The sequence below is a fragment of the Fistularia commersonii genome, chromosome 3, assembly GCF_037954325.1.
Source record: "Fistularia commersonii isolate RoL2024-O1a breed Wild chromosome 3, RoL_Fcom_v1.0, whole genome shotgun sequence".
Classification (NCBI taxonomy): Eukaryota; Metazoa; Chordata; class Actinopteri; order Syngnathiformes; family Fistulariidae; genus Fistularia; species Fistularia commersonii.
Window position 1 is genome coordinate 13,509,597 of NC_141286.1, and position 14,821 is coordinate 13,524,417.

General features: G+C 39.5%; 1 protein-coding gene across 1 annotated transcript in view; it reads left to right on the forward strand.

The window, feature by feature from the left end:
- Window positions 1–14,821, forward strand: part of LOC147235583 (CD81 antigen-like) — a 31,494-nt gene that overhangs the window by 362 nt on the left and 16,311 nt on the right. The window contains exon 2 of the mRNA XM_086143693.1: window positions 12,572–12,686. Within this exon, the coding sequence (XP_085999819.1) occupies window positions 12,572–12,686 (115 nt within the window). The remainder of the gene's footprint in view (window positions 1–12,571; window positions 12,687–14,821) is intronic.

A 14,821-nucleotide genomic window follows, 5' to 3' on the forward strand; every position in this document is an offset into this window, starting at 1 on the left:
GGGGTGCTGGCCGCCAAGTACCGAGCGGAACCGATATTGGCTTTATTTGTTTATACGAGCTTATTAAGTCAACCTCCAAATATTAAATGAAATGTGGACGGAACCGGGTGGGGGGCGAGGGGCTGTGGTTAATTTCCGAAACTAACGTCACAACGCAAGAATCTGGAGGTGGCCAGTATTATTGCTACGCAACCCACGGCGAAATGACCGCACTCCCGTTAACATCGAATAGCGGGTTATTTGTCCAGTTAGAGAAAAGTAAAACAGACAGATATGGTTCACCGCGTTATTTCCCAGCTAATTGTATTTTTAGCTAGCAGGTCTGATTCAATCTTACATGTTGGGCGGGTAAAGGCTTGATTGAAATCCTCCTCCACCCAATTTATGTGCGCGCGTGTGTGTTTGAGAGAGAGAAAGAGAGAAGAGAAAAGGGGGACCCACGGTGGTTTCCGTTTGGTGAGTCAAGGCCCCGCAAACGTTTCGAACTGAATCATGGAAACATTTTTGTGGGTGTTCTCTCCTGTTGTTGAAAAACTCCCCTGTTGTTTAAGAACCGCTGAGTATTTCGGTTTTTTCCCCTTCTGCCCCTTTATCTCCATGGCCTCACTGTTTTACAGGCCGTAATATGTTCCCCTCCCCCAATCTACTTCATCAGATACTTAAAATTGTGTGCGTGTGTGAGTGTGTGTGTGGATCAAAGCCTACTAGTGAGTCTCCTGGATCTCTTAATTCAAAACCATTTTAATCAACGTTTTATTTAAGATAAAGTTATTCGTCTTCAGACAGTAGTAACTACCGAGAAGAGGAAAATGGAAATTGAAAGTAACATGTAAAATGTTGTGACCTTTTTTTTCTGTCGCACAGTCTGCTTTTGCTTTTTTTTTTCCTGTTCTTTTTTTCCGAGAAACCATTAAGAACCATAAATGCAACAGAGTATCAGTATCAGAACAAAATTGTCAGGGAACAGGGGCTGTGGCCACTTACTGACGTCACCCTTGAGGCTGCTGCAATAATGGAATAATCAAGAAAGAGTGATAATAACAGTAGGGCGGCACGGTGGCGCAGTGGTTGGCGTTTCGGCCTCAGTTCCCCGGTTTCCTCCCACAGTCCAAAAACATGCAGCATGTTAATGGGGGAAAATATTGGCAAAATTGCCCCGAATGAGTGAGTGAGTGAATGGTTGTCTATGTATGTGGCCCTGCGATTGACTGGCGACCAGTCCAGGCTGTACCCCGCCTCTCGCCCGATGACAGCTGGGATAGGCTCTAGCATCACCCGTGACCCTGAGTGCAGGATAAATGGCAGAAGATGGATGGATGGATGGATAATAATAACAGAAAGGGATGAGGTTGTATTTGTCCTAAACACGTCTTCTGTACATGAGCCAACAAGTTGCCTAATCTTCAATCGGTGTCTACCGACAAGGCTTCCTGCCCTTCTTGACACTCTGTATTATAGACATGGCACTCAATTTAGACTCTGCCTCATCAGCAGATATCAGACCAGCGTGGGTTTGCTCTGTGATATAGTCATAATTTTATGTAATATGGTGCATCTATCAGGGCTGCCAAACTAATTTTTGCTCAGGGGCCACATAGAGGAAAATCTATTCTCAAGTGGGTAAAATGGGTAAAATCATGGCCTGCTAACTACTTTCAATGTACCCATTGTTTAATTAAATCCTGAAGCCTGGCGTCTTTTACCCTCGCAAGCCATATTAAACCTGTGTGTGGGCCTGATCCGGCTCACAGGCACTGAGTTTGACATCCCTGAATTAGATGAAATACAGAACCCTGGAGACGCCCATTCTGTTTCAGCAGGTGTAGGGGCCAGCTTTGAGCTATTTGACAGGTGTTTCAATGTCTTGTCAGCATATCTTTTGGGACGAGCAATGTAACTGCACGATGCAACCATTAAAACTTGATATTTATGTTGCTGGGATGATAGTGGAGCAGTGTGAGGATGGGTGTGGTCCAGGCAAAGGCTCTGGATGGGGCATGGGTTGTTTGCAGAGCCTAGCAGAAAAACGTAATTTCACACAAGCCTTGAATATAAGTTAAAGCAAGCTGTCACTAACATTATAAGTCCCTAAGCCTAAATTATACCCAGTGCCCCACTAACTGTCATGACTCCTTGAAATTTTTACCTTTGTAATAGATGTGGACACTTTGTAGTCATTTAAAAAATCAGCTAATTTGTTTCTAATTTCCTGACCAACTTTCTGTCACCTTTTTTGTATTTTTTTGTTGTTTTTTTCTTTCATGTAACATCCTCTTAAGTTTTATAACTTTCAATCATTTTAAAGAAAATTTTACAATATCTGACTCCGAGATCAGTGTCTTTCATCCCTAAAACAGATAACATCATAGGTACTGACAATATATTATGTCGTAAATTTTCATCAAGCTACCAGCATGTTCAACAGATTTCTAATTCATAAGAGCCAGCTAGAAATCTTTCAGAGCATATATACATGTCAGCAGTTTATTGAAAAAGAAAAGAAAATTTTCATTCTGTATTGAATTTTGTGAAAAACAAAATATTGGTACAAATATATAAATAGGTCTAAAGATAGATAGATATGAATATCTAGAAATGTAAAGAAATAAGCCAGTGACATTCAGTATATGTGTAATCAATTCCGAATGTTTTTAAACTGAAAAATATCAGATATATAATTTATAATGAGTCTTGAGTTATGATATTAAAATGCTGTGGATTTTTCTTGCCTGACATAAAGATATAACAATACTGGTAATATGAGAGGGTGGAGTAGTGGTTAATGCTTCCACCACACAGCATGAAAGAACCTTCACAGGGTTTGCATGTTCTCCCCGTGTTTGTGTTGGGATGCTGCACAGGTTACTGGATAGGCTGCAGGATAAGCGGTAGGTAAGCTTGATGGATGGATGGATTGATGGATGTTAATGTGGCAATAGTACACGTAACCCAGTCAGACATTGGGGGAAGTCCGTCTTCCTGTAGCTGTGACACTCAACGGTCCGGGTCACAGTGCCAACATTTGCGTAACTTCTCAGCCATCACTCACCCTCATCCGGCTTCTGACAAGCTTACATTTCACAAATTAGTTGTCTTTTATGAATTAATAGTATTTGTTTACTTTTTATCCATGTTTTTCAACCTCTCCAAATGTATGTTTCAAAGTTCCTATGGCAACTTTGTTATTCATCACTTTCACAGTAAAGCACAGATTCTCACAATCACACCAAGATCATTTCGCTAAATTAATCTCCATTATGAGACGCATCTAGCTTCCCAAAATACGAGATCATTGCACCTTGAATAATAGTCTATAATTAATGATATGACCTTGAAATCATTTATTAAAACACACATTCTGAAAACATACATACTGTGTTTAGATATTTTCTTAGCAACTTTTAAATATGCTGGCTGGCATATGGAACACTTAAAGGCTGAGGAGAATTGCTGCTAGCCTGATCAGGTATGAAAGATTTTTCATACTATCAACTATCACCGCCTATATTTATCAGTGTTGTGATTTAAATGGAATAAGTACAATTAATATTGCCACCTTTGCTTAAGGTAATGTTATTTAAATTCCTGCCTTTAATTAATAATAAGTGATAAAATCCATTTGGATAGTAGAACTTGCTTTTACAAACTTGATTTTTATGTATTTACTTACTTATTTATTCATCAGAAACAAATCTCAGCCTTTTAATCAACAAATCAAAATAGCCCGGATATCTCAACTATTGGCCTTTATGGCAAGTGAACAATCAGTTTACGCATTAGCCTGCCAAACCTTATCAGCTGACCACAATGCCATTTATGCTATCTTACCTTATGCAGGGTGCTAACGCTAGTGATCCAGATACAAGTAGCTATGCATGAAGGACCCAGATAAAGACAGTTAATTCACCTGCCTGCATTCCACTGACAAAAGGCCCCATTAGTAGTATTGGTAGTAGTTGTGTTGTGTAGGATGTCTAGAGAGGGTGTCACTATGCATCTCCATTCTTTTATGTCCCAGCACAAAATGGAATTGTGAAATACCGTGCGATCTTTTCAAAATCAAAAAGAACGGGAAAGGAGAGGCAGTTGTCAATAAATTTCCCAAGTCAGTTAAGAGTTTGTGTGACTGAAACATTTAAACTGTGTCACTGAATGTAAAAGGTTCTTTTGCCAGATTTAAATGCTGAATGATGTTGTCTTAACATCAGGACAGTAGTCAAAATAGTCTTAAATGTCAATTTGCCATTAAAGAGGCTAACTATAAATTGCTTTAAAGTGTTCAGTTGTCACAGTCCTCATTTTGATTCTAAGGATTCCCACAGGGACCGTTAAGTTCACTTCTTTTTCTAAAATGATGTTGCTATCTAGCAAACAAATAAATACTATGATTTAGCATCTAAATGCAACTTTTATGGGTTTCTCTTCAGTAAAAGGCCAATGACTGCAGCTGTAAGCACTTTCAACAAGCAAACAACTTAAAATGCTTTGTTCTTAGAATAGCTACATTTTCTTCTTTCTTCAGGGTGATAACAATCATTTTAATTTTTCATTTTCTTGTTCTAACTTTGTTGTAATGTGCAAGCTAGCAGCCACATGGAGGTCCTACAAAAAGACTGGGGGGCCATTTTATTAAAAATATAATATTTAATATTTATTGTCCAAAAACAATTTTGTTGGGTAAGCAACATAAAGAAGGTTTGCTTGTTAATATTTGGGAAAACATTTAAGGGAAGGATAAGAAATTGCATCATAGAAAAATTGTCAGTCTAAATGATATTTGTTATGTAAAATTTTATGTTCTATGTTTGTTCCAAACAGAAGTCATTCTTTTGTTGTATTGATCCTTTCAAGAGTTTTATAAAGTAACATTAATTATATTTAAAGGGCCTTTTTTCATTTTAATCAGAAATCACTTTTCGCTTGTAGATTTTATTTTTACATGTTTTAAAAATGTCTAGCACCAATTCCAAGTTTAACAATCACTTTCTATCTCCTTTATTAGCTGCACACCAACATTATCATATATATTGACATTTAGTTGATTTGGTTGTAACTTCAGTATTTGGATATCTAATGTCAGCTATTTGATTGAAACACCAACAACACTGTTGAGGCGAATAACATGTTGTGTTATAAGTTACACAAAATAAAATACCCATCCAAAGACATAAGTCATTTTGTAAGTTTATAAAGTACTTTGCTGGTTCAAGACCAGATTCTTTTCTGATTTTTTTTTCCTCAGACCCATACTGATTGAGGTCCAATGTGAGGGTTGATTTTGTTGAACATGCTTGGTCTTAATCTTTTAGGTAAATTGCAGATGGGTGCTAATTGCTGGGATTATGTGCAGTTGTAAATCATGATCACCCATCTGAGGACATGCATTATCAGGTGCTCAGTGCCTCTAAGGGGCCCCACCCCTCTGTTTAACACATAGACCACTTTAGGCCTTTTAGTGTTATTGGCGGTTCTAAAGAGCTTTGTGAATTACCTGTTCGAGCAGATGAATCCGACCATGGTTGCTCTGCACCCTCTGTGGCTGCTGCCTCTTTAAAATGGGAGACCTCCTGTTTCCATAAATCACACCGGACACTGAGAGGGTGAAGAGGCAGTTGGGGGAAGGGGGGTCTGGCAGGGAGTGGTATATGCGTCTTATGGGAAAATGTTGACCACACCCCATCCCCCACTATTCCAAGTCCAGCATGCCCCACATTCTCTAACCCCCTGAACAGAAATAGACGTGAGAGGGGGCAGGCTACAGTTTGAACTGCTGATCTCACTTTGCATCACATTTCTCACTCATGCTTCCGTCTTGAGCTGTTGATGTAAAGGGTTTCCATTATTGCGTTCCATTGTCATTTAAAAAGGGGAAGTGCTGCAGAAAAAAGTCAGTAAAGTCACCAAAATGTCAGCCCATTCCTCTATTGAAAAAAGTAAAAGAAATTGGAAGCGATTATTTGTCTTGTGAAATAAGTAGTTTTAGAACATTTGTGTGAATGACAATAATAAATAGTAAATTTTGATCCATTTAGATATTTGTAACCACAAATTATTACCTTCTGCTGTGCCAGAAAATTCTTAGATAGTTTCAAACAAAACTATCATGAAATAAGTACATCTCTCATTTAAGATGTTATTAACCATGGTCTGCTGTCAACTTCTGTGAAATGTGTTTTGCTTTCACCGATAAGCAGTAGAATTTAAAATTCTTCTACCCATTCCCTGTCAGAATCTTTTTTTGAATGTCAAACCTAAATTGAACAAACATAGCTGCCTTAAATTGGTTGCAGTCAAATGCCTTGACTTTTTTGGCTTTTATTTCCCAATGAAATAAAGCTCTATCCTATAGCAAAATGTCTTCACAGCATGCCATTATGCCATTATGGATCACACATAGCCACTCTACTGCTTTTGTGGGATTTCCTTGAAGAAGCAGGGGCTGTGGAGGTGACCTCAGCCTGTACCCCCACTGCAAAGGGTGGTTAATGCTGGCTATATACCATATATTTATCATAAACTGGGAATGATTCAATAGTAAATAACTGATAGCTAACTAACTAGAGAGGTGGTTGCGCAGCATGAAGTGATAATACCAAGAAAGTCCTCCCGTAAAGGTATTTATATTTATCGCCTTGGCAACTACCTGGCCGTGGAGACGTAACTGCACCATTGACAAGCATCCTTTTAGGGGTATTTGTGTTCTCAGTTGTATTTTTAAGTTGATGTTTCAATTTTCTGTGGTACATGAGTAATAGGAGTAGCGGTTACTGTGACACAAGCCAAGATCGCAGTCTCGCAACTGTCAGTGAGAAAATAACGAACATGTGAAATAGCCGTATATATTTTAATTTATAATTCACACCTGAGTATAAGTTGTAGGACCTGCCAAACCATGAAAAAAGTGCGACTTATAGTCTGAAAAATACGGTAATTATTTTTTCTGCACCCATAGTTGCTCTGCCAGTCATTGTAGATTGTAATGTGGTGTGGATGTGATGGAAATAAAGGGGGACACCAACAGATTCTGCTATCCATTCCACCCAACCCAGAGAGCCAAGAGCATGGTGTTGTGTCCCCTCTTCTCACAACTGGCTTTGCATCAGAAATTGGTTGTCTAGGGCTCTGCAACAATAGTTCTATCCAGTGGGTTCTGTGTGTATGACGTTATTGTATAGCAACAGGCCTAATTTCTGACAGAGCTTCTTACGGTCTTTTGTCTTTAACTCACAGAAGCTTTTGAGTAAACTTTAAGTAGTCTGATTTTGAATCAGTTTTAAGGAAAAAGCCTGCATTCCAATCTTACTGGAGTGCAGCTCATCTCATTCACACTGATTTTAATAAATATTGAAAAGGTCAAATAAGGTGGAGGTATGCGCTGGAAAGGAGAAGAATGAAAGTTAGACATAGCAAGACAGAGTATATGTGTGTGAATGAGAGGAACTCAGGTGGAACGGTGAGGCTACAGGGGGTGGAGATCAAGAAGTTGGAGGATTTCAGGTACTTGGGGTCAACAGTCCAGAGCAACGGAGAATGTGGAAAAGAGGTGAAGAGACAGGTCCAAGCAGGTTGGAATGAGTGGAGAAAAGTATCAGGGGTCATGTGCAATAGAAGACTATCAGCCAGAATGAAAGGAAAGTTGTACAAGACAGTGGTGAGACCAGCGATGCTGTATGGCCTAGAAACAGTTCCAATGACGACAAGACAGGAGGCAGAGGTAGAGGTTGCAGAGATGAAGATGTCAAGGCTCTCTTTGGGAGTGACCAGGATGGATAGGACAAGGAATGAGTCTATCAGAGGAACAGCACATTACATTACAGTCATTTGGCAGATGCTTTGTCCAAAGCACTCACAAAAAGTGCCATTCAGTCACCGAAGATCCGAAGTACCAGTTGTCGGAAGTCAGAAGTGACCACTCTACCAAATAGCTATCTCAAAACCATATACATACATACATTCATTTCTTTGTTTTGTGTTTTTTTCAGGGGGGGTTGGGAGCTAAGTGCGACTAGTGGGAAAGTGCTTGGTGAACATGTTAAATGTTCTGAAGAGCAAGGCTGAGAAGCCAGACTGAGATAGTTCAGTCATGTACAGAGGAGGGATAGTTAATATATTGGTAGACGGATGCTGGAATTGGAGCTACAAGGCAGGAGGTCTCAAGGAAGACCAAAGAGAAGATTTGTGGACCTAGTGAGAGAGGATATAAAGGTAGTTGGTGTGAGAGAGGAGGATACAGAGAATAGGGTTGGATGGAGAAGGTTGATTCGCTGTGGCGACCCTTGAAGGGAAAAGCCGAAAGAAGAAGAAGATTGAAAAGGTCAAATAAATACAGTCAATCAGGTTTGGTCTTTCAAACTATTGTTAATAGGTCAACCTTTAAAGATCCACCACCAGTCAATCTTTAGTTTTGTACTCCAACAAATGTGAGCTTGCAAGACATTCCCATAAATCTTTACTTGATCTCTGAGTGTTCAAGGCTCCTCTCCTGCTGTGCTGCCTAGAGTGAATGCTGCTTTTCTGCTTGGAATGTGTGATAACCAGTGCTGAGTACAATCAGCAGCAGATCGACAGATTTGAAAACAGAAATGTTATAAATCATAGAAAAAGGTGCAGGGAGTATATCTGGGATTTTTTTTTCTTCTGACCAAAAGCCAATGTTGCCTGTGGTGGCAGCAATTTTATATTTCTCATGTTTACGATAATATGCCGCAATATAGCTTTGAAAATACATATGGTTGATTGTATATCTGTAGACAATAATAATAAATGTTATATTCTTTTATCAAGAAGCAGTTTGGTAACTAGTAATCCTTTTTAGAAACTGGTCAGGGACGGTTCTTGATCTAGTCTGGGAGAAACCTACATCCAGAGCCCGATCTGTGCCAGTCTAGGGCCCGGTGCATAGTAGTCTGTGGCTTGCGGCAAAACCTTTTCAAAAGTGGGTTCCTGTGACTCATCCTTCCCAAATACCAAAATTATGGCTCAAATAAGGCATCATGTGGGTGTACCATTAACAACTTTATTACAGTATGTATGGATCCCTACTTGTGTTTGAGTCACACCCCTGAAACTCTAGCTAATATGTGAAAAGGATGCCACCGCCTCCCCTCTGTAAAAGTCATGTGCCAGTAGTTTAAAAGTGTTCAGGCTTAGGATGGCCATCATTTTAATGTAAGGTAACCTCAAAACAAAAAAGAGGTGTATGTAATCGTCATAAGGATTTCCTCAGGATGTTATTTAGGAAAACCCTTCAGTGTTTAAGTGGTTGTCCTTAACGACCTAAGAACTCCCTCATGTGTTAATACAAGGTTATTGATGGTTATAAATGTGGAAAGAAAAATTGTTTGAGCATTGGAAAAGAGGATGCAACAGTTTTATGGAGGTCTGCCAAAGAAGTGCTGACACATAACTTGCTGAATCACGTAACTTGCTGAATTCAATCAACAGTTGGTACAGAACATTTAGCAAGAAATGTTTTATTTGAAAAAAGTATTTTCTTACCATTCCACTACTCATATTCAAGGAACTTTTATTGTCATACCAGCACCCCTTAAAGTATGTGGTACGAAATTTTTACCCATGGCTGTTTCATGCCATTAAAATAGGTTAATAGAAGAGCAAAAAGAGAAAAACAAGAGTGCAGCTGCCACGCTACACAGAGATGCAGTGGCAGAGGATGCTCTCTACGAGTGGAAGAAGCTCCTCAGGACTGGGCTGCCAAGCCCAGCTCTCTGCAGTGTCCTGAGGAAGTAGAGGTGGTGGTGGGCCTTCCTCACCAGCCAAGAAGTGTTGGTACTACAGATGAGGTTGTTAGATATGTGCACACCCAGGTATCTGTAGCTGGAGACCATTTCCTCAGCAACTCCTTCGATGTACAGAGAGGGAGGGCGCTTTTCCCTTCTGAAATCCACCATCTCCTTGGTTTTCTTTGCATTGATGCGCATTGATGCAGAGGTTCTTGTCTGCACCACTGCACCAGGTGTTCCACCTCCTCTATGTAATTGGACTCATTGTTTGTGACGCATCCCACTACTACAGTGTCATCCACAAACGTCACAATATGACAGCTCGGGTATCTTGCTGAGCAGTCATACGTCAGCAGAGTAAACAAGAGGGGGCTCAGCGCACAGCCCTGGGGTGAGCCACTGCTGAGGGTCTCGGAGGAGGAAATGGTGTTGTGGATCCTGACGGTTTGTGGCCTGGTGGTCAGGTGGTCCAGGACCCAGTTCCCCAGTGTGGGACTCAGTCCTAGGTAGAAGTGCCTCTGCACCAGAGTCAATGGGATGATAGTGTTGAAGGCTGAGGAGAAATGCAGGAAGAACAGACGGACGTAGGAGTTCCTGCTCTCCAAATGGGGGAGGGCTGTTCGTATCACCGATGAGATGGCGTCCTCTGTGAAACGGTTCTTCCTGTAGGCATATTGGTGGGGGTCCACAGTGATGTTGATGGAGTCCTTAATGTTGCTCATGACCATCTTACTTGCTCTCACTATTCTGTTTTCTCAACCACCCTTTTTTAACTGTTAACTTAATAATTGCATTTTGCTTTGTAACTGGCGTGGCTCAGAAATCAAGAGGTACTTTCCTTTATCTAGTTTTCTTCAACAAAAGTATACGTTTCTACTTCTTTTCATAACAATTTTACAACAGAAAACACAGAAGGCTATCAAGTATGCAAATCAAATTGAATGAGACCATGTAAGTGGAATGTAACCATGGTAACTGAAGTGTGTATAAGCTGAGGAGGGCTGCAGTTAAAGCCTTAATGTTTACACTGAAGACAAGGAAATAAGTTAAGAGGTACTTTATAAACTGATAACCTTTATAAAACCAGACAACACATCTTATAAAACACATTAAATTACTTATTTGGTAAAATTAACTTCACCCTCTTGCATTACAGCGACTAATCTTCATGCCAAGTCACATGGTCCAAACATTTGACATTCTACAGTGTTGCTGTATCTGTATGTGTGTGTGTGTGTGTGTGCGTGTGTGCGCGCGCACAAGTGTGCAAGTGTGGTTGTGTTGAATTTCGGGGCAGTTCGGGTGTTGATCTCGTTGCTAGGCAGCAGGAGTTCTGTGCTCTGGAATGAACCTCACGAAGAGAGGAGGAGGGAGGGGAGGCAGCTCTGTTGAAAACTTAAAAATACCAATGTTGACCAATTAAGCCGAGATTTTCTCTGTGTTAGTATTTCCTACGGAAATCCTCAGAGCTTCAAATCCATGTGGGCTGGATGGTTGTCAAGTCAGGGGTTTATTTGTATGTGTGTATGTGAGCACATTTGTGAGGGCTGTGTTTGTTCTAGTGTTTCTGTTGAGATATAGGCTAACAGGGGTTTTCACAATCTTTGTGCCGGTTCAAACAAAAGACCAGAGAAGTCTGAAAGTAAAGCATGTTTATGTTTAAAAGTTACACATTGCTGTCTGTGTACATTCATGTGTACACAGAAGCACAGGGTTTCCCTAAGGAAATTGGCTTTTGGGGCAACTTGGAAATGAAACAACACAAATGGCCTTTTTGCTGCTTGGTATGCTTGTCCTCGGTTTCAGATTCAGGGTCTTCTGTCTACATAACATCCAAACAACTTTAACAGTTTAATCAGCGAGAGTGTTTCAAGCTCACAGGAAAATACGCCTTATCTCAAGAAGTGAGATGACCGTGGATAAATTAGTTTACAACTGTACTTTTCTTGAAAAAGACATCAAATTGACTGAAGCCTTTTCTTTTCCCATAAAAAATAAGAAATGCAAACTGCATCGTACTGATTGATTTACATTTTATCTGTTGTTGCAGACAAAACAGGAAATGCATCATACAGGGGAACTTCTCTTGCAATAACTGCTCAAGCCTTTGTATGTATTTTAATGAATTTGAATTCCAGAATCCTTTAACCTTTTATTTAACATTGCACAGTATCTTAGTTCCAAAGAAATTACTAAAAACAGGAATGCGATACACACAGACAGAGAAAGACAGAATGACTAAGAAAGACAGACAGAGAAAAAGATTAAAGGATTTTCCAGTATGGTTGATCGTTTAATTTCTTGGTTGCCTGTGATAATAGTCATTGCTAGTAGTGGCATCATTATTATTATTATTTTGTAGTTATTATTTTTGGTCTCTTCTTTTTTCTGAATTTCCTTGAGATTTTTTCAGACACTTATTTTAATTTGTTTTCTTATTTCTTAGATATTTTGCTGTTGTTTACATCTGGCACATCAATTTAAATGGTGAATCATTTCCAATTTTTTGTGAGAGTAAATAATTAATATAGTTAATTTTTAGGGTTGATATTGTACATCAGGGTTTTAAAAGATGAACTGAGGTAACAAAGAAATTCTAAAAGTATCACTTGGCTTGTGCTGGTCAAAGAACCATGTCTGATTCACATGTTGAAGATTTTATGGTGTTTTTCTGACACTGGACAATCAGCCCAGTTAATTTCCACTTGTATTTCATGAAATCTATTGAACATCGATATGTCCTGTTTGTTATTTGCCTTTTTTGCATATGGTATGTGGAAAAATACATCAATTCCTTACAGAGCTGCATGTGTTGTGTTTTGTTGCAGCTTGCAGGAGGTGTGATCCTGGGTGTGGCCTTATGGCTGAGACATGACCCCCAGACCAGCAACTTGCTACAAACTCATTTTGAAGGAAACTATGCACCCAGCACCTTCTACATCAGTACGTACCTCACTGTCTCTTTTTTAATTTGTGGCTTCAGCCTGTAAATACAATCCATCAGTCAGCTGTCAACCTGAGAAAGTGTTAAAGATCCCTGCATCTAGAACTCTAAAGACAAGATTCTTGAGCAGCTCTGCACTTTGTGCTGCAGTGCAAAAACAAGTTGCACTCAACTATGTATCTGTTGAAATGGAAACATCTACTGAGTTTTATTTATTCAAGTTACAGGCACATTCTGCTGAGCCTGCAGGAAGATATTATTTTGTATTTAAAATCCATCAAGACTGGAGAAGGCCGGCAAAATTCAACGCGTTAAATACTTGTCATGTGTGGTGTAAGGACTGTGCACAGAATAAAATTAAAAAGCAGAGCTTGATCTCATTGTTTTTTAGCTCAAAACAAAATATCCTTTTGATAGCAGTTTCTCGGTTGTCTGTGCAGGAAGCATTCGGGCTTAGTTTAATTTCACCCAGATGACAAGGTGTCTGGTATAATTAATGGCTGTCAAAAATAAGTTTGAGGACACACAACAAATTTATGTTGGCACTGATGTCAATGACTTTCATTTAACTGTTTCTACCAAGCACTGGACTACTTTGTTAAATTTACAACAATATGAAATTATTGTGTTTGTGGTGTGCATGTCCAAGAAAAGTTACTGTTTTGCAGATGTCCCTAGACACTGATCCTGTTGAAAGGGGATTGTGGGTCATTTGTACAGAAGTGCTTCAAAGAATGTAGTATGGACCTCCAATGTCAAAATCAAAACCAAGCATGTTTGGGGTTATATGCAGGTAAAAGCTATATGTCAGCTTTTAATCAGTTTAGGGGCCTAAAATGGGCACTCTTCGCCAGTGGGCATGTTGTCAAAAGAAATGCTTAATTCCCAACCAGGAAACCTGGAAAATTATGACCAAATTTCAAGTCACGGAAAACTCCTAGAATATGAGACAAAATGTCAATGACCTCGAAAAGCTTCACTTGTCCTGGAATATTATTCTTTCCCCCCCCTGCCTCTCTGCCTTGTGAATGAATGCAAAGGATTAAAAATAATGCACATGTCTGTTGCCATTCTATCGTCAATGTGCAAACTTGAGACACAGCATTTCTCTTCATCTAACTGGTGTGGTCCCCTATGACACTGGTCCACAACCTTTTTGGTACCAGGAACCAGTTTTACACATGAAAATGTTTCTGCGGACCGGTTAGAGGCGCAGGGTTTCACATGTTAAAGATTTGTCAGTTCACAGTATTTAATATGAATACAATGATTACTCTTTACAGTATATTAGGCAGTTACAATATTAAGTGTGGTAGTATGGCAAAGGCGGAAACAGTCATTTTCCAAAATAAGATCTGAAAGGTCTGATGAAAAAAATATAATTTGTACCAAGAAAGATCTTCTTTGTGGACCGTCACCGGTTTGCAGACCGGGGGTTGGGGGTCACTGCCCTACATGATGCTACCAGCCAATCAAATCTGCATGTTCCCCTCAGAGCAGTGCTTCCATTTGATAGTGTGGCTTTATTTAGCAAAGTTTCAGACTTCTTTAAGAATTCTTTTTCTCAAAGAAATGCCTAGAGACAAGATTAATGATTTTCAGATGTTGAGTGTTGCTAGTATTGGTCCACAAGTGTAAGGACTTTCTTCTTTCGCCACAGGCTTCTCTCTCTGTCTCCTTTGTTGGCAGACATAGGAACAGCAGAGAGCTGTTGTTGTGGGCATGTTGTTTCATACTGTGTTGGCGGTGCTCTTTAAGATGAAACACTTGATTTCAGCAAAGCAGCTCCTTCAAGATACAGTAACTACAGTTAACAGGTTGTCTTAAATTGGCCATGTTTCACACTTGTTTTGTTGTCTGACAACAGAAAGTAAGTGAATAACAACTTTATTAGAATACAGCTACATTAAAAATACTATATATTTGCACAGAAGAGAAAAGAAATTCAAGAGACTTTTCATTCGATGTTAAACTAGCTTCCATTTAATGAAAGCAGTTGGTAACGCCCGAGTGAGGAGCACACAGATTGCACAGAAGAGGAACACCATAGAAATGTGAAAAATAGGCAGTAGTATTGACATTACAACAATAAATCAGTCAATGTGTCAATGTTTCTTTAGTTTGCAACTTTTGA